The following is a 17684-nucleotide window of genomic DNA, read 5'->3' as shown; positions in this document are numbered from 1 at the left end:
TAGGCACTGATCTATATCCAATATCAAAGCTGACCACCTCACTCGTGCAACATGAACTCAGTCCCGCATCACTAAATAGCCTGGTTATCACCGATTGTCTCAATTTTACCAGAAGATAATTTTCTTAAATTTCCCCTCACTTCAAGTTGATTTCTTTCTGTTATTCCAAGGCTGTCTATCTGAAGATAGTCATCAAGATGGATAAACAATTGGACTCAGCTCCCTCGCCTCGCCACTCGCCTCCTGTAAATTACTACTCTTCAGACAGCTTTCAAACATCTAACGTTAGTATTCCACTTTTAAATCAATTTGCAAATTTCATCATGGATATTTACTAAATTGTTATAACTAGAACGATCATTCTTACGATGAACAGGACCCAACCAGACAATCTCTCCTTCCATACGATCAGTTAACTGGCCAAAGTGAATCTACTTCAATACATCAGCAGAGGCCCTCACCATATCGCCGTAGCTTACCAAGCTACTTCCGAGATGGAAATTCCATTTCATCTGAGCTTCTCAATATCGATACTGACTCGATAAGCTCGAGGCGTTGGGCACAGCGTCAAACATACAACACAGGAACTCTGCGGAGATATCCTACACGTCGAATCAAGCTTGTAAAAGGAACGGTCTTGAGTGTGGACTACCCAGTGCCCAGTGCGATCCAGAACGCCGTTGAGGCAAAATACCGAGGTTTGGACGGAAGCCCATCTGAGGAGTTCACCCATATGAGATGTAAGAAGCTAGAACCATAATTCTACTATAACTACTGATTCTTGAATAGATACGGCTGCTACATGTGACCCTGATGAGTTCACTTTGAATCATGGCTACAACCTTCGCACTTCCATGTATAACCGACACACCGAGATGCTGATCGCCATCACCTACTACAACGAAGATAAAATCCTCACTGCAAGGACCTTGCACGGAGTAATGCAAAACATTCGCGATATAGTCAATTTAAAAAAGACGGAATTTTGGAACAAGGGAGGCCCGGCATGGCAAAAGATTGTTGTTTGTCTGGTCTTCGATGGGTTGAAACCCTGTGACAAAAATACGCTCGACATTCTAGCAACGATCGGGATCTATCAAGACGGAGTCATGAAGCACGACGTGGATGGCAGAGAGACAGTAGCCCATATTGTGAGTGATTCTGTAACAAACCCGACGTCTATTACTGACTATAGCAGTTTGAGTATACCACACAGTTGTCAGTTACTCCTAATCAGCAACTGGTTCGGCCCCAAGGTGTTGAGTCGACCAACCTGCCCCCTGTTCAGATGATTTTCTGTCTCAAGCAAAAAAACAGCAAGAAGATCAATTCTCACCGGTGGCTGTTTAATGCATTCGGTCGCATTTTGAACCCTGAAGTATGCATTTTAATTGATGCAGGCACGAAACCAGGGAATAAGTCTCTGTTAACACTTTGGGAGGCATTCTATAATGATAAACACCTTGGCGGAGCATGTGGAGAGATCCATGCTCTACTTGGCCACCGCTGGAAAAAAGTACTGAATCCGCTAGTCGCTGCCCAAAATTTCGAATATAAAATTTCCAATATCCTCGACAAACCTCTTGAAAGTAGCTTCGGCTATGTGAGTGTCCTCCCAGGAGCATTCTCAGCCTATCGGTACCGCGCAATAGTCGGTCGTCCTCTTGAACAATATTTTCACGGAGACCACACGCTTTCTGCAAGACTTGGTAAAAAAGGGATTGAAGGTATGAGTATATTCAAGAAAAACATGTTCTTGGCCGAAGACAGAATTCTCTGCTTCGAGCTGGTTGCGAAAGCAGGATGTCAGTGGCATTTAACATATGTGAGGTCATCAAAAGGAGAGACCGATGTCCCTGAAGGTCCAGCGGAGTTCTTGAGTCAACGACGACGCTGGCTGAATGGGTCTTTCGCAGCCAGTCTATATGCAACATTGCACTTCAACCGAATATACAAGAGTGGGCATAACTATTTTCGACTCCTTGCCTTCCATATCCAGCTGGTTTACAATATATGCCAGCTGGTCATGACTTGGTTCTCTCTTGGTATTGCAAAATCTACCTGATGAACCTACAAACTTTGCTGATTTGATCATAGCGTCCTACTGGTTGACTAGCTCAGTCATAATGGATATTGTTGGGACACCAAGCCCAGTTAACAAGTTCACAAGCTGGCCATTTTCAAGTGATGTCACGCCTTCTTTGAACAATGTCCTCAAAATTGGATACTTGGCATTTCTCATGCTTCAGTTTATCCTGGCACTTGGCAACCGGCCGAAGGGGTAAGTTACCGAAATTACAAAGTCCAAAATCAGACCTAATATGTAATTCAAGGTCAATTATTCCTTACACGCTTTCATTGATCTATTTTTCACTTGTCCAGGCCTATGTTCTGGCTCTATCATTCTATCTCGTCGCTCAAGCACTTACCGGTAAGAATTTGGAGTTCAATGTCCACGATGGTGTTGGAGGCTTCATAAGCTCTTTTATTTCATCGACCGGTGGAATCGTTTTGATCGCACTTGTCTGCACTTACGGGATCTACTTCATCGCTAGCTTCCTGTTCATGGACCCATGGCATATGTTTACCTCCTCTTGGGCATACTTCCTCGGTATGCCATCGTCAATAAACATACTGATGACATATGCATTCTGCAACTGGCATGATGTGTCATGGGGAACCAAGGGTTCTGATAAAGCTGAGCCTCTCCCTTCAGCACAGACAAAGTCAGAAGAAGCCCAAGCAGTCTTTGTGGAAGAGCCAGACAAACCACAGGCAGACATCGATACTCAGTTCGAGCTCACAGTCAAGCGAGCTCTCGCTTCATGCACTGAGCCTGAAAAGAAAGAAGAAATCAACTTGGATGACTCGTATAAGTCGTTTCGCACAAATTTGGTACTGCTTTGGACTTTCAGTAATGGGCTCTTGGTTCTGTTTATCAACAATACTGGTATTCAACAGCTTTGCTTGACAGTGAGTAGACATAAAAGATGAGGGAAATCGCACAGCTAATCATGGCAGAACACCTCGACAACCCGTACTGCGTGGTATTTCCGAGTCATCCTTTGGGGCACATCTGGTCTATCTATGTTCCGATTTATTGGAGCTATTTGGTTTTTGGTTAAAACTGGAGCCTTATCTTGCTTCTCGCGACGTTAAAGTCTAGTAGGAGACGCAGTATGTACTTTCGTTTGAATTTGGTCATTGAGAATTCATTATTAAGAGAAGATTAAATCAAGATTTTACACCTTTGTAGAAATAGCCCTGGAGTGACGATGTTGGGAGCTACTGAGGTCCGTGGATATAAACAATGGATTTTATACTCGATGCAAAAGATTCCGAAGTCCGTAGGTAGTTAACTAGTCAATTTCATGATTTTCTCTTTACTAAAATAAAATGTTTTACCTAGAAGGTTGAGACAATTATCTTGGCGCACTATACCCAGGTAGTATATTATTTCCGCGCTAAATACGTATCACAATCACCAGATACGACGAGCTTACCTCCCAGATATTCTTGGATCTTGATTTAATCAGGATAATCCGACCTTTTTGCTTTTGCACCTCTTGAGTTTCAACGTTTCAAAAATTTCCAAATGTCTTCTATTATACCGGATTATAAAGTACGCGATGAAGTAGGCTCCCTCTCACGGAGTACTCCGTGCACAATGTTTAATAAGCAACGATCTCACGTCAGCCACGCAGTGATAGATCAAATGACATGCTTAGATGGAGCATAATGTGCTCGGAACATTCTTAAGCTATTAAGCTATAATAAGCTTTGATGTTCCACCTAACCAATAGAAGCCAATTTGGACCACGAGTGGGTAACGGGTTCATCTTGACCCTTCCCATCCGTCCCGTCCTCAAGATCTACTGCAGGGCTGACATATTCAAACCTACACCCCGTATTCGGTCACCCCGTATTCGGTCACCCCGTATTCGGCCACCCCGTATCCAGTATACAGCTCGGGATTCGTCTTCTAGTCAATAGTGGTGAATTATCACTCTTTCAACATGAGTGTTGAATAATCCAAAATGCAACCAGGCGCCCTGGCTAAGCCAAAAGTGGAAAGTCCTCTCTGTCTAAATGAACCATGCAAGGTCATTATCCCGTACAATTGTACAATTCTGCGGGATTTTCTGCGGAGTTTACTGCAGGGCTTTCATTCCAGCAGGTCCCGTCCAATTGTCATCGAGATGGTACCTACATCGTACCCTGAGCTCCGTTTTTACGAGATTGACTCTCTCACGTCAGAAACCGATGTAACCTTGTTTGAGGCAGAAGATCTTTTGCGAGGAGTAAAACATTCTGAGATATCGGGATACATGGGAAGGTTTGGGTATAAAAGGATGCTACCAGGCGGAATTCTATGAGGATGAATCGCACAATCCTGCAGCCCAAACCAAGCAGTCTTTGAACTCAAATCCCCTTACAGTTGATTGATACCTGCCACAATGCTGGTGAAATTTATTCAACTCGCCGCCCTTCTGGGTCTATCTGTCCAAGCGACGCAGACCTTCAGCAATACCGGAACAGTCGCAGGCTGGGACTCTGAAAACCAAGAGCACTCAGGCACAGTCCAACAGGTCACCAACGTGGTTTACAAAGGATCGACCGCCCTGAAAATGACCCAAATCTACGACTCTAGCTATACAGGACGCTACCACTCTGAAGTAGTCAAAAACAACGTCTACAAACGCGGCGACACGGGCTTCTACGGCTTCGCCTTCCGCCTGCAATCAGACTGGCAATTCTCGCCAGCGCAGTCCTACAACCTAGGTCAATTCATCGCCGACTTCTCCGACACAGGCTGCGACGACTATATGCCATCCAGCATGGTATGGCTCGTGGGTGACCAGCTCTACACGCGTGTGAAGCAGGGGACGATCTGCGCGCAGAAGATCCAGACATTCTCGAACCTTGCTACGGTTTCAGCGGGTGTTTGGCACAGAGTTGTTATTCAGGCTAGCTGGAAGACTGATGAGACTGGGTATTATAAGCTGTGGCTTGATGGGACGAAGGTTTTGGAGGAGTATAATCTTGATACTACTATTGAGGATGATCGGGCTTTCCAGTTCCGTGTTGGGCTTTATGCTAATGGGTGGCATGATGATAAGGGGTTGAAGGGTACTCAGGGTACCAGGCAGGTTTGGTATGATCAGATTGCTTATGGGACTACTTTTGCCGATGCGGACCCTGCTCAGTGGTGATGCATCGCTAGGTATAGCTTAGTTAGATTGGAGGGGGAGTTGAGGAGTGATCAGTGAAGGAAGTATCTGAAATGTGGGTGATTTCCATCAATTGTGGAAGGCCTTAGATCCTGGGGGCTCTAAAGATGAGCAGATTCTGAGTACTGAGTACTGACTCCTAAGTTGTATCTACTGTGTGAACTGCAATATCTCTTGAATTCCCATTGAGAATGTGCTCATAGTTAGATTTCATTGTGAGTTTTGTAGGTAATAGACATAAGGTACATTGGTAATATTGCCATAATAATGGTGAAGCTGATATCTCTCTGTTTACATGAGATGAAACAGCATGAAACGTGTGTAAAAACTCCCGAAAGTCGGCATACCGCGTAATATGGTGCGCCAAGCCAACAATTTTGGTTGATTCAAAAAAGTAACGATCTTCGGATCATCCATCTGACAGGCTGACTGCCATCAAAATAATAAGCTAATAACAGCGTTCCGAGGATGTCCGAAATTATATCTCGGAAATTCTTCGGGTCCGCCTTACAAGGCCTTATGTTTGGGAATAGCATCAAGTATATTGAGTTGAAACAGAGACGACATTATTGGCCGATTGTGGCTGACTAAGTGGGCCCTAATTTCAACTATTTACAGCCTCAGGCAGTAATAGTTCTTGGCAACGACGTCAGTCTCCGAGCCGACAGTGGACCATCGGTCCACATAGTGGAGATGTGGAAACCGGAAATGCGGGATTTAACTAGGATCAATACCGAGATATTCTTTGGCAAAGATCAATCTACAATGGACAGTAATCGGCAATTTGAGATTTTGAAGAGGAGATTAAGAGACGGAGTGGGACGGGAAGAGAAGAGCAGTTAAAGGCAGTGAGAAGCATGACGTCATCTATAATCTTAATGATCCACCGCATCTCAATTAGGAAAGGCGGATATCCCTTCTTGACAACAACCCTACTAGTACTTAGTAGTAGCCTTGAAGCTTGGGCAGTTAGAGTTCCTCAAAAACAACCATGAAGTCATAGTATACACAATCCATGGATCCTTCTAAACAGTATCATTCATGTAATACTAGTTGATCAGTTATCAGTTATTAACTAATAGCTCATCTCTCTAACTTTAAAACTCTCACACGCCATGTCTTAAGGTATAGATGGTACGGAGTACTTGCTCGATAATAGCATCAGAAAGAGATCTGGCCTTTAATTTGATTGGTCTTGAAATGCTGAATCTATGGTTAAAGGTGCCACCATTTCCGAAAACGGGGCTCTGAGACATTTTCAATTTTATCAAGTAAATGTTGTAAGAAGTTGAGGGAGACTGGATGAGAATATGCCAATTGAAGTGTACAATGGAAATTATCTCATGTATGTGTGTTGTCTCTGCATTTAGATTACGGCGGTGTTGGTTAGGTATTGGTACAGGTAAAGTTGGAAGGCGGGTCCGGCAGCCACCGAAAGCGTAACCGGAACTGCTACTTGAGGGAACGGATCATCGCTTTTTCATTTCTTTCTAAAGGTTTATTTAGCCCCTCATCTAGTCACTTCTCCTTTTATAAAACATCTCTTCACTTCTTTCTCCGGGCTGGCTACCATTTGGATATCTTTTACTTCTATATACCCTTCATAGTTCATACTGTCCATCATGTCCAACGAAGCTGAATTGGGTACTGCCCCTCATGAAGTCCCTGCTGGTTCACCACGAGACCAGGCAGGAATCGCCATTCCTTCAGAAGGAGGCCACACCATTGAGATCCCTGCCACTCGCAGCTCCATCAGTGATGTACACATGCAGCGTCTCAGTCTGTCTCCTTCTATGAGGGACCGTCGTGGTTCACGTAATTCCTTCGGTGTCTCCCTCCCTATTCCCAGATCACCCCGCAAATCACGATTGTCCGTCGTTGAGAAGCCCATCGATGGCGTTCGGGATATCTTGGCTGAGGAGGTCCAGGCCATGTCCCCTGAGAAAGTTGCTGCCGTGAAGAACATGTGCTTCACCTTTGACATTGACGGTGTGCTGGCACACGGAAACAAGGCCATTGAGGAGGCAAAGACCGTTCTACGAATCCTGAATGGTGACAATGAGCTCGGCATTCAGTTCCCCTATATTCTTCTCACCAACGGTGGTGGTAAAACTGAGGAGGCTCGTTGTGCACAGCTATCCGAGGTCTTGGGCTTCCCCATCTCCACTGATCAGTTCATTCAATCACACACACCTATGCAGGCTCTATCAGAGTACTACGAGAACGTGTTGGTTTGTGGTGGAGAGGGCTTCAACATTCGCGACGTTGCAGAGAATTATGGCTTCAAGAATGTCATTCACCCTAAGGATATTCTGGCTTGGGATCCTACAATCTCACCGTGCCGCAAGTTCACCGAGGAAGACCTCAAGCTCGCCAAGCCCCGCGATTTCTCCAACTTCAAGTTCGATGCTATTTTGTGTTTCGCCGAGTCACACGACCAGTCGACTGAATACCAGATCATCCTTGACCTACTCCTCAGTGCCAACGGCCGGTTGATGAACTGGGCCAAAGACCCTGCTGCCAAGAATGCCATCGCAAGCCACATCCCTATCTACTTCTCACAGGGTGATCTCCTCTGCCCTACTGAGCACAAGGGACCCCCGCGTCTCCACCTCGGTGCTTTCCGTGTTGCCCTAGAGGCGCAGTACAAGGCACTTACCGGTCTAGATCTCGAGCGTATAGTCTACGGTAAGCCCGAGCGTGCCACCTACATCTGCGCCGATGAAGTGATCCGATCCTGGATGGAGGAAATCCACGGCGAGAAGAAGCTGCCAGAAAATATTTACATGATCGGCGATAACCCCCAGTCCGACATCATTGGAGGAAATCTCTACGGCTGGAACACTTGCCTTGTCCGCACCGGTGTCTTCCAAGGCAAGGGCAACGACGTTAACAATCCCGCCAACTTTGGTGTGTTCGATCACGTCCTCGACGCCGTCACCGCTGCCGTGCGCAAGGAGCTAGGAGATGACTTCAAGTTCAAGTGGGACCCCCAAAACACTCCTTCCCACGGAGACGTCTCGTCAGCCATTGAGTAAATTCAATGTTGATATTTTTTTTTCTTCCCATTCTTATATCCTTTCATTTACTGCCCTTGATGATAGCCTTTTCATGGGTCTGTTTGGTCTTGCTCGGCTCCGGATTTCATCTTCGCTACCTTCCTATAGAACTTACGAAAATTACATGATGATTTACTTTTCAAATTTTCTAATTTATGGTGTTGTTCATGGATTCATCTGGAGCATTGAATTTAGTGAAGACGCTGACCAGGTGTGCCCAGACATACTACAGTCCCGTTCCTAGTTCCATTCATTACGAGTGAGCATCAGTGCACTAACGCCGAATGTCTAGATCAGTCCATTTCTTGGTGTAGATCTCTAACTAGTGACTAGTCTCCCGATATTATCAAAATGGAATATACTACAGCAGCTCCCTTACATAGCCATACATTATTGACAAGGGGCTCATGTCGTTAAACCCAGGAAATCGTTACTGAGAGAACTTGTTAAATTTGTAAGACTCTTATTCGTAGCTTCCTGTATAGACCATCCCAACTAGGAAATAAAGACAAAAAAAACATACAACAGTCAGGATTCGCATATGATCATCCACCATACTACTAACTGACCAGTGTGTGGCTTGAATGCGGCCAATAGTCGGGTGAGTGTCGCTAAGGTGAGCAATGGATGAGCGCACCGCGTGAGATTAGGTTGAAACTAAGCTAATGCGTAATTACTATGATCCCTCTTGTAATAGCGATCTCTATGTATCTACATATAAGCTCTCGAAAGGCATGGATCATCCTTGACCCCATAACTACTTCTAGATTAAATATGTGACCTACACTATTTCCTAATATGGCTAGACTAATATATTAAGCAACGAATATTTATCAATCTCCCTTATCTCTACTATCACCACTACCTTTATATATCGCATACAACTTCGTCCTACTTCAGGATGGCGGTCAGAAGGAGTATATAAGGGTAACTGGACGGGACAGCAGCAGCTTCGGAAGCAAATAGTTTCCTTTGAAACAATAGGACCTTCCTCGACGAAGGACGAAGTTACGGGGGAAGCTCGAGCCTAAACACGGCTCCTTTGGAGTTGAGGCAACATTTCAGACCAAAATTATCCCTCATCTGACTGGTAATAACTAGCACCATCAAATTTTATAACCAACGCCATTACATATGATAACCTACAATAAGGCTGTTTACACCGCTTGCGAGCCGCCCAAAGTCGAGAGAGCACGCGCTGTGTATATGGTAACTTGCGACAGTAGATTCTTCCATTAATTGAAGATCTTCAATGAGTCCAAGATAGATGGAAGCTATTTCCTAGTACTCAAAGCTTTCTCCAACATCTACTAGTGGTCTTCGTGCATGGTACTGGCCACTCGGGTGAATTTCGATTTTGGTATCCTCGTGTGGATGATCAACAGCCGTCACTACATCCCCTGTGCAGTCGATGCATTCGTCGAGGCATACACAGGGAGGCTCGGAGGAAGGAGGTGTGACCTTTGTGAATATTAATATGGGTATGAGCCAGTCAACGTGTTGTCGCCTGGTGTTGTCTGGTGGATGATAAGATTGCCTGGAGAATGGTCTTGTCACCTGGTAGTATTATGTGTGTTATTCGAATCTGTCTACACCAGAAGATTTTACATATTGAAGTGCAGCGGGCGAAACCAGACGTTTTTGGATTGGGGGATCCAGAATCGCTCGTCGCAGTCGAAGTCGAGGACTCCGGACAATCGGATCATTAAGGACGTTAGGGAGCTTAGAGCAGTATTGTTGCTAAAATGGAATTTTAATTCCTGGCAACGCGTCATTATTGTCAAGTCAATGATATCGTTGTAGACAGTATCTTTGTGTAAGGGAATTACCGCGGTACTGTTCAATTGCGTCCCTCTGAATTGTGCTTTTGATAAAGAGAACTTAGCCAGGCCTGAGGTCATATTTCCATCTATTCTAGTAGCAAATCTCTAAGGCTGCTGATTTGACTATGATAGTATAGAAGACTCCTAACCTGTCGCAAATAGGCCAGACCGTGAACTTTCCGGAGTCCCCGGATCATTTCCCATAGAGAAAATCATACAGCGTTGTAAAAAAATTGGTTCGTCGGCTGAAAATCCAAACAGAGCTTAGCAATCTAGATGGTACGGTTAAAACTCTGGATCAGGAAACAAATCCAGCATCAATATTACTTGAATCAGCTATGCCAATTTACTATTCGGTTAAAGAGATTGGCTTCATATAAGACAAACACGTGGGCCGGCAATAGGTCTGCCCACTGGTTTTTTTAAACGCTAGTCAACACTAGTTGTCTAGGGCTTGGGACTAATGCAGGAGACATCAACTACTCCTACCTGAGCACTCCATACCCAGATAGTTAAATAGGGCGGTTTCCTCGCTCTAGGTAGATGGACAACTTATTCCAAGCTCTCTAAGTTGGAAGTCCCGGGTAGTCATGTCTTTTTCCAAGGCTTTTATTTCGTCGTTGTTGTTGGCGGCCGCGAGTCAAGCACAGATCTTAGCTCCTGACAACGATATCACGTTCCCTTCAACCACCAACAGCCAAAATCCTCTCCAGTACTCAGGCGGAAATAGCCCCTACTTTGCTGGTTTGTCGCCATGCTCTATTATCAATAGTTTTTATCTCTGATCTTACCAGGTCCCAATGCCAATGACATCGAGAACACTGTGCCTGACAAATGTAATGTTCAGCAGGCTGCCTATATCGTGAGACATGGTAGTAGGTAAGATATCAATGGTCTCATTAAGCTTCATGTACTGTGATGCTGATGCGTTTAAGATTCCCTGACACCGGCTCTTACAATTCTTGGGTTGCGATTCAAGAGAAGGTTCGTCGGAATTTCTCTCAACATAATACTCGCAAAGCTGGGAAGATGCTTACTATAATGCTGAAATCCACAGATCCAAGCCTCTAAAGAGAGCAAAGGGTTTACAGCCCATGGCTCACTGTCCTTCATTCCCAATTGGAAGACTGTATTAACCAACCCAACGCTGCAAATGGCACAACAGTCCCTGACTGGCTGGAAGGAGGTACGCTTCCGATTATGATTAACGAAACATTCATATGCTAATTATTTTTAGGCACATGATCTCGGGTACCAGCTCAGAGCTCGATGTGAGAAAACTTCCATTTCTTCTTTCATCTTTTTTTTATCTCTCATCTAACTCGTTATAGATCCCGACTTTTACGAGGATGGCAACCCTTTCTATGTGTGGGCCAACCAGTACAAGTTCCCTATCAATGAATCTCGCGTGGTTCAAACTGCGCGGGCCTTTGTAGATGGCTATCTGTACGAATTTGCTGATACATATGGCACTGTGGTCAGTGTGAACTCCACTGGCTCGGTTAATGCCATTGGTAACTCTCTTGGCCCTTCCGATGCATGCCCTGAGTTTTCGGCCGTTTCTAGTGGAGGCGACAATGTGACTGACTGTAAGTATAACTTTGGAAAATATTCTATTCGAAACAACTCTCTAAAAGTGACTAGGGGATGCTACTTGGACTCCAAAGGCCCTTCAGCGGATCAACTCCCTGGTCGGTGGAAACCTTACCTTTACCGAGTCAGAAATCCTTTTCTTCCCTTATCTATGCGGATATGAGAGTCAAATCCTCGGTCGTCTGAGCCCTTGGTGTAATGTTTTCACGCAGAATGAGCTAGTCGACTACGCTTATTCGCAGGATCTAAGCTATTACTATAAGGTCGGTCCTGGTGCCGATGGACCTGCTCCAAAACTATTCCTACCTTTCCTCGACAGCCTGATAAAACTCCTAAGCAAGGGGCCCGGTCAAAAAGGCACTGGCACAGATGGTAGCGAGTTTACCGTACCAAATCTAATCATGGCCTTCTTGAACGACAACCAGATCGCCGAAATGACAGCCGCCATAGGGATCTTCGACAACGAAGCCCATCTGCCAACGACCCACATCCCAAAGAACCACTTGTACAACGTAGCGCATTGGATCAGCATGCGCGGTACTACGGCATTCGAAGTCTTGAACTGTACAGTCGAGTCTGGACATCATTCTTCTGACCAGACGTATATCCGTATACTTCTCAACGATGCCGTGTACCCGTTGCCTCAATGCCAGAGCGGCCCGGGAAAGAGCTGCCTTCTGTCTGAATATGCGGAGTTCATTGAAAAGAAGAATAAAGCCGCTGGCAACTTCAACGACTATTGCAATGTGACTGAGTCTGGTCACCCCACCACTGTTGCTGGGGCAAGCTTCTTTACTGATCTCTCCCAAGACTTTTTGACTTTTGTCAAGCCTTAATTTGTTTTGTTTTGAATGGGGTGCATGTGACTCACTTCTTCCTATTATTTACATTATTACCTTCATTTTAATATCTAGGTAGTCTAAAACTCTTTCATAATTAGCTCCTTATGATCGCGGATTTAGTGCATTACTGATGAACTGTGTATATCATTATTTTCTAGGGGGGTTGAAGGTTCTTCCTTTCATGGTTATCAGTCTCTATTGAATGATAAGAGCTCGTTGATACCAATATATTCTCTATTCGCACTACCCAGCAGCGTATCTTCGCTGCAGTGTGTTCCCCATTGTTGCTACAGAAACTAAATCTTTTATCACATGTTGACGCTGTGGTAGCTGACCCTGGAAAAAATACCTGATATTGCCAGTCCGCGACTTTTATTTTGCCACCAGTAGACTAATGGGATGGTAACGAGGTCGCCAAGTTAGAAACAGGAATACTAATTTGAAGGTACATGTGATAAGACCGTTGTTGAACTTGATTTAACGACGAGTCGCCAAGAAAGAAAAGAATAAGGTGAATTAGAAGTTAAAGACAATGTCCAGTCCCAGTCTTGAAAATGAAACTAATACATAAAGAGAGCCAAAAGAGCCACACCAAATGACCACATACCAGACTGCACGTTCTTCGAACCAGCATTGGAATGGGCAAATGTTGGGATTTCAGTAGGAGGGGCTGTTGGGCTTGGCTTGGAGGTAGTGGCTGTAGAGAAAGATGAAGTGTGGGTTCCGCAAGACGTAGTCATCGACACAGGCGATAGTGGGTGTGCAGTCCGGCTTGTTGGGGATGGAGTAGCAGTAGGCGTGATTGCGACAAGAGCCACGGTAGTGCTGGACGGTCCTGTCACAGTGCTGAATCCGACTAGAGGAACTGTCGCTGTGTGAGAGGACCAGGTCATGGTTGTGCAAGGAGGAGCTTTGCTGGTGATCGAGTGGGTGTGACTGGGCTCGGGAACAAGCTCAGGAACAGAAGGCTTGGAAGGCTTCCCAGATGGAACGATGTTGATGACAGCAGGGTTCTTGGGAGCGCAAATTCCAGCGAAGTACGAGAGAGCCGATTTCTCTTGTTCGTCGGAAGTGCTCCAGGCGTGAATGCAAGAGTCGACCTTGGCGACATACTCAGATGAGGGACAGAAACAGGCGGTGTCGCTGTTGGACTTGCAGTTTGGAATAGAGAGCCATGTGTTCATGCACTTTGGCACAATCTCGGGGCAAGGAGCAGGGACAAGGGGCGGGCTAGAAGGCACGGCAGATGTGCTGACTGGGATTACAGTGGTGTGTACAGGCTCCGAGGATGGTGACCAAGAAGTAGTCAAGACTGGTATTTTCGAGGATGAGCAGGAAGTCGTCGTATGGGTTGAGCTGACGGGGATCTTCTCAGTCCAGGTAGTCTTCGGTTCCTGGACGGTGGTCTTCGGCTCCTGGACGGTGGTCTTCGGCTCCTGGACGGTAGTCTTCGGCTCCTGGACGGTGGTCTTCGGCTCCTGGAAGCTGCTTGAAGGCTCAGAGAAACTGGGTTGGGCGGTGTGACTAGGGATGGGAACAGAGTGAGAAGGAGTAATTGGTGGCTTGGGTCCAGGGTTGCAGTCAAAGTCGATATCATGGATGTTCAAATCACATTCACCGAACTTGCTCTGCTCTGGAAGGGCAAACTTGACCCAAGTCGCACCACCACACTGGTCGTTGGTGACATCTGTTCCCTCGGGAGAGGCAAATGCCACCTGATGGCAGACAGACCCGTCTGCCATGCCATAAATGAGCAGAACATCAGTTTTGCGAGAAGTAGAAAGGTGGAACTTCTGGACTGAGAAAGGAGCGTCTGCGGCATCCACCTGAAGCACATAGTTGTCATCCCGAGACAGCTTTCCCTGGATACATTTACCCTAATCTGAGGTTAGAAGCTATCCGGCTTTTTTATGGGCATAAAGCATACCTGGGAGGATCCACAGGCATCAGTGGGCTGGAAGCCAACGAAGTTGAAGCCCTCGAAGGTCCAGTTGTCACCATCTGCGAGGTCAGACCAGTCAAAACCATTCTTCTGAGAGGGCAAGCAAGAGTTGTCGGTGTTATCAGGGCTTGGATAACAGAAGTCGGTACCCCACCACTGCAATCATCAATTAGATGGCGGTTTAAGGCATAATTGAGAATTGAGCACTCACAAGTCCTGACGGATGAGCGAGCGTACCAACGCTGAAGAGCGAAATGAAAGCGAAAGTTTTCAACATGTTGAAGATTGTATATAAGGATTGTGAGAAGTATGAGAAATTGCGAAGATTAATGATAGATAGCAATTAGCTCAGGAACTAAAATGCCAAAATAAAAGAGTGGAAAAGACTGGGAACTGGTTGGCGAAATTTGTCGACTTACTTACGATACTGAATTCAATTCCATCGGGGAGCGAAAGCCTTTATAATTGATCAATTTGAGCTACTTTCTCTTAATCTCGATGTCAACAAAAAACGGAATGCGCCTAGCGGAGAATTACTCCATACAACGATTAGTTAGTAGTGGCCGCTTAAAATGTCTTTCGTGATATAGTTCAATCCCAAAGAGGGAATGAGAGTCAGGAATGTGACATTCTCTGAAATCATATCAGGGCAGACCCTCGTGGAGAAGAAGAAGAACCTGGGAAGCGCATGCAAAATCTACAAGATTAAGTGCTACCTACGTAGAGCTCTTTCTTGAATCAGATCGATCGCTTGTAAATCTTACATTGATCGGACGTCCGCAAAAGAGCTCATAAACCATCTACTGTTTAATAATAGCTTTTGTTCATTTAGTCGAGAGGTAGAGGTCAATACTTCCCGGGTCTTCCATGTAAGCTATTCGTAATGTCGGCTAATTAAGTCTACTCTATGACTTGGAACTTCTGAAGAAGCTAAGGAACTTCACTTAGGAGTGAATAAATAAGCTCAGCACACGCTCTAAAAAGCTATACTCAGCACTGACATTCCAGTCCTTGTTCAAGCTCGATCTAGATTGAAATAAAAAGGTAATAGGCCCGCAGAGACTGCATTTTAGTACCCACATTCCTTTCATAAGTTCTTGACCCTTACCCAATACTGGTAAAGCTTTTGACCTGATCTGTGCCTGGATATAATTATGGCTGAAGCATCATATGTAGTAAGCTGTCGCTTAGAAGAGATCTCTAGAGTTGGTATTATGGTTATTTCTCGTCCTGCAAGGGATAAAATCTGCGGCCCCTTGCATTCACGAAAGCTATCTTGAAAGTTAGACTGTAGATGTTAATTCAAGAGTTTATACGCGCTCTGGTGCACCTATTCAGTGACTCCGGTGGAAATGAGCAAAAGCCACAAGAATTGACTCACCTTCACGGGTATCTTCAAGGGTTGAAAACTTGAAATTTCAATGAGACCACACACAATTAGTCCCGACTCTGGAACTTATTTTAAACTTCAAATACTTATTTCAGAGTTCCTATGTACGGGCCCCGGAGTTCCAGGGTTCAACTCAGACCCTGCGTGGGCGACGAGGTTCAATTATCTAGATATGCTATCCGAGTAAATCACATCGGCTTAAGGTAAAACATAATTGTATTACAGATACAGATAAATAGTCGTAATTAAGACTTAGTAGCTAGCTAACCTATAGCGCAAATCAAAATCCTCAATCGTACGGCAACTATTAGAATACCTGTAGTCTGGGGCCACAGGGCGTTTTGATGGAGCATTCATCATATATATTGTGCACCACCTCACCTGCATGTAGAAGCACCAGGACACTGAACGGCTCGAGTTTAACTTTAGCCTTGAAAACTTGACAATAAATTACCTGGAGCAGTATCTAGAATTACATTTAGGTATATATCTAAACAGCTTAACGTTGAAAATTGGAGCTTATACTTAGTAGCCCAAAAATCGGTCTAATCCTAATCCCAACCCGCATGAAATCTACAGGGCTGTTGTTTTACCTTTCATAGTTAGAACTTAGTAGCGGCTAGCCTTGAAATTTTGGAAATCTATCAGTATCAGACCATGTGATCGTATTCTGGCTTGACCACCGGTCCGAGTTTACTGGTAAAGGTCGGCAGTATCTCAATTAGGGTATCATTATCAACCCATGTTTGGGTCAACCATTCTTAACTGCAAGTCTGCAACAGCTAAGAGGAATCATAGGATCTACAAAGAAGATTAACATGTGCATAAGGATGACATGCCGAATCAAAGATACTACCATTTCTTTTTGTTAACAGACCAAAATGAAGAAGCTGTCGATTTAGTGAAAATTGGAGTTATCATGGTCCATGCGTACGAGTCCGAGCTGTCGCGAAAGTTTTGAACTTTTTTCCTGGTCACTACGTATTATTCATCCACGTGGTATTACCAGTTTTCTTATCAACAGTAACTTTCTCGGCGGAAAATCTATACCGTTTAGGGCTATTCCAGAATATCCAGCCCTAGAGGGGCCGGTGGGAAGGATCGGTGGATGGCCCTACCTTATTCCCTTTGGTTAAGGTAGTTTTGAAAAGGGTTGCGGGGGAGGGTTCGGGGCCCACTTCCTTGCAAGCCACCAGCCATAAAAAAAAGGAGTCGTTATCACAATTGCAGTAATTACCGAGTGCCGAGAACATCGGACATCGTTAATAGTACAACTTTCAAGTCCTCCATATAACGTATGGATAACTTGTATAATGTCTCATTTCATTTATCTTGAAGTCTAAATAGTCTTGGCGCAGATTAACACCCGGGGATTATACTAATTTATAGGATTAAGGAGAAACTAATCCAGATATCGAGGGTGAGGACTTCCATGGTTGCTATACTATAAATATACATTTTCCCGACTGGCCCAACATCGGAACTATGGGAAGCCATCGAGAGACGAAGAATACTAGACCATACGTTGTTTGTATAGACGCTTGACACTAGAATACAAGAGAAATCGTTAGTTACAAGGGTTCGAACGTTACAAGGGTTCAAACCTTCGTCTTCATGTCACATTACGAAAATGAGTCCGAGAGAGCGGGTGTTGGTAGTAGCTGATACTTTGATCCAATATTGAGATTTCTCCATAAACCTCGCCTAGGAACGAGTTCGTATGCCCATGAAGCCTTAAGAAAACCCCTGATCGGCATTTGATCTGCGTTATCACAAGTGAAAGTACCAAGGAACTATGAACCTA

The 17684-nt window shown here is 44.9% G+C and overlaps 7 protein-coding genes across 7 annotated transcripts; 6 read left to right on the top strand and 1 right to left on the bottom strand.

Annotated features, from left to right (window-relative positions):
• Nucleotides 1-197: 197 nt before the first annotated feature.
• On the top strand, nt 198-3159 carry N7495_007278 (chitin synthase-domain-containing protein; the record flags this gene model as incomplete). The annotated part of the gene is made up of 7 exons (XM_057209929.1): nt 198-284; nt 353-740; nt 790-1151; nt 1196-2045; nt 2098-2281; nt 2334-2973; nt 3022-3159. 7 exons carry the CDS (start codon nt 198-200, stop codon nt 3157-3159), a joined length of 2649 nt encoding a protein of 882 aa, XP_057063703.1.
• A 624-nt stretch (nt 3160-3783) lies between these two features.
• Nucleotides 3784-3993, top strand: N7495_007277 (uncharacterized protein; the record flags this gene model as incomplete). Its single annotated transcript, XM_057209928.1, has 1 exon — nt 3784-3993. The coding sequence occupies one exon, from the start codon at nt 3784-3786 to the stop codon at nt 3991-3993; it is 210 nt and encodes a 69-aa protein (XP_057063702.1).
• Nucleotides 3994-4457: 464 nt separating this feature from the next.
• Nucleotides 4458-5213, top strand: N7495_007276 (polysaccharide lyase family 20 protein; the record flags this gene model as incomplete). The annotated part of the gene is made up of 1 exon (XM_057209927.1): nt 4458-5213. The coding sequence occupies one exon, from the start codon at nt 4458-4460 to the stop codon at nt 5211-5213; it is 756 nt and encodes a 251-aa protein (XP_057063701.1).
• A 1640-nt stretch (nt 5214-6853) lies between these two features.
• On the top strand, nt 6854-8269 carry N7495_007275 (uncharacterized protein; the record flags this gene model as incomplete). Its single annotated transcript, XM_057209926.1, has 1 exon — nt 6854-8269. The coding sequence occupies one exon, from the start codon at nt 6854-6856 to the stop codon at nt 8267-8269; it is 1416 nt and encodes a 471-aa protein (XP_057063700.1).
• Nucleotides 8270-9616: 1347 nt separating this feature from the next.
• N7495_007274 (uncharacterized protein) lies at nt 9617-9999 on the top strand (the record flags this gene model as incomplete). Its single annotated transcript, XM_057209925.1, has 2 exons — nt 9617-9744; nt 9783-9999. 2 exons carry the CDS (start codon nt 9617-9619, stop codon nt 9997-9999), a joined length of 345 nt encoding a protein of 114 aa, XP_057063699.1.
• A 704-nt stretch (nt 10000-10703) lies between these two features.
• Nucleotides 10704-12542, top strand: N7495_007273 (phosphoglycerate mutase-like protein; the record flags this gene model as incomplete). The annotated part of the gene is made up of 7 exons (XM_057209924.1): nt 10704-10857; nt 10908-10992; nt 11049-11097; nt 11171-11299; nt 11351-11384; nt 11445-11702; nt 11758-12542. 7 exons carry the CDS (start codon nt 10704-10706, stop codon nt 12540-12542), a joined length of 1494 nt encoding a protein of 497 aa, XP_057063698.1.
• Nucleotides 12543-13108: 566 nt separating this feature from the next.
• N7495_007272 (CFEM domain-containing protein) lies at nt 13109-14767 on the bottom strand (the record flags this gene model as incomplete). The annotated part of the gene is made up of 3 exons (XM_057209923.1): nt 13109-14425; nt 14476-14646; nt 14702-14767. 3 exons carry the CDS (start codon nt 14765-14767, stop codon nt 13109-13111), a joined length of 1554 nt encoding a protein of 517 aa, XP_057063697.1.
• Nucleotides 14768-17684: the final 2917 nt, after the last annotated feature.

This window comes from Penicillium taxi (genome assembly GCF_028828555.1).
Source record: "Penicillium taxi strain IBT 34144 chromosome Unknown utg000004l_segment0_segment0, whole genome shotgun sequence".
NCBI lineage: Eukaryota > Fungi > Ascomycota > Eurotiomycetes > Eurotiales > Aspergillaceae > Penicillium > Penicillium taxi.
The sequence above is the reverse complement of the archived record's forward strand: the minus strand, read 5'-3'. Positions and strand labels throughout refer to the sequence as shown.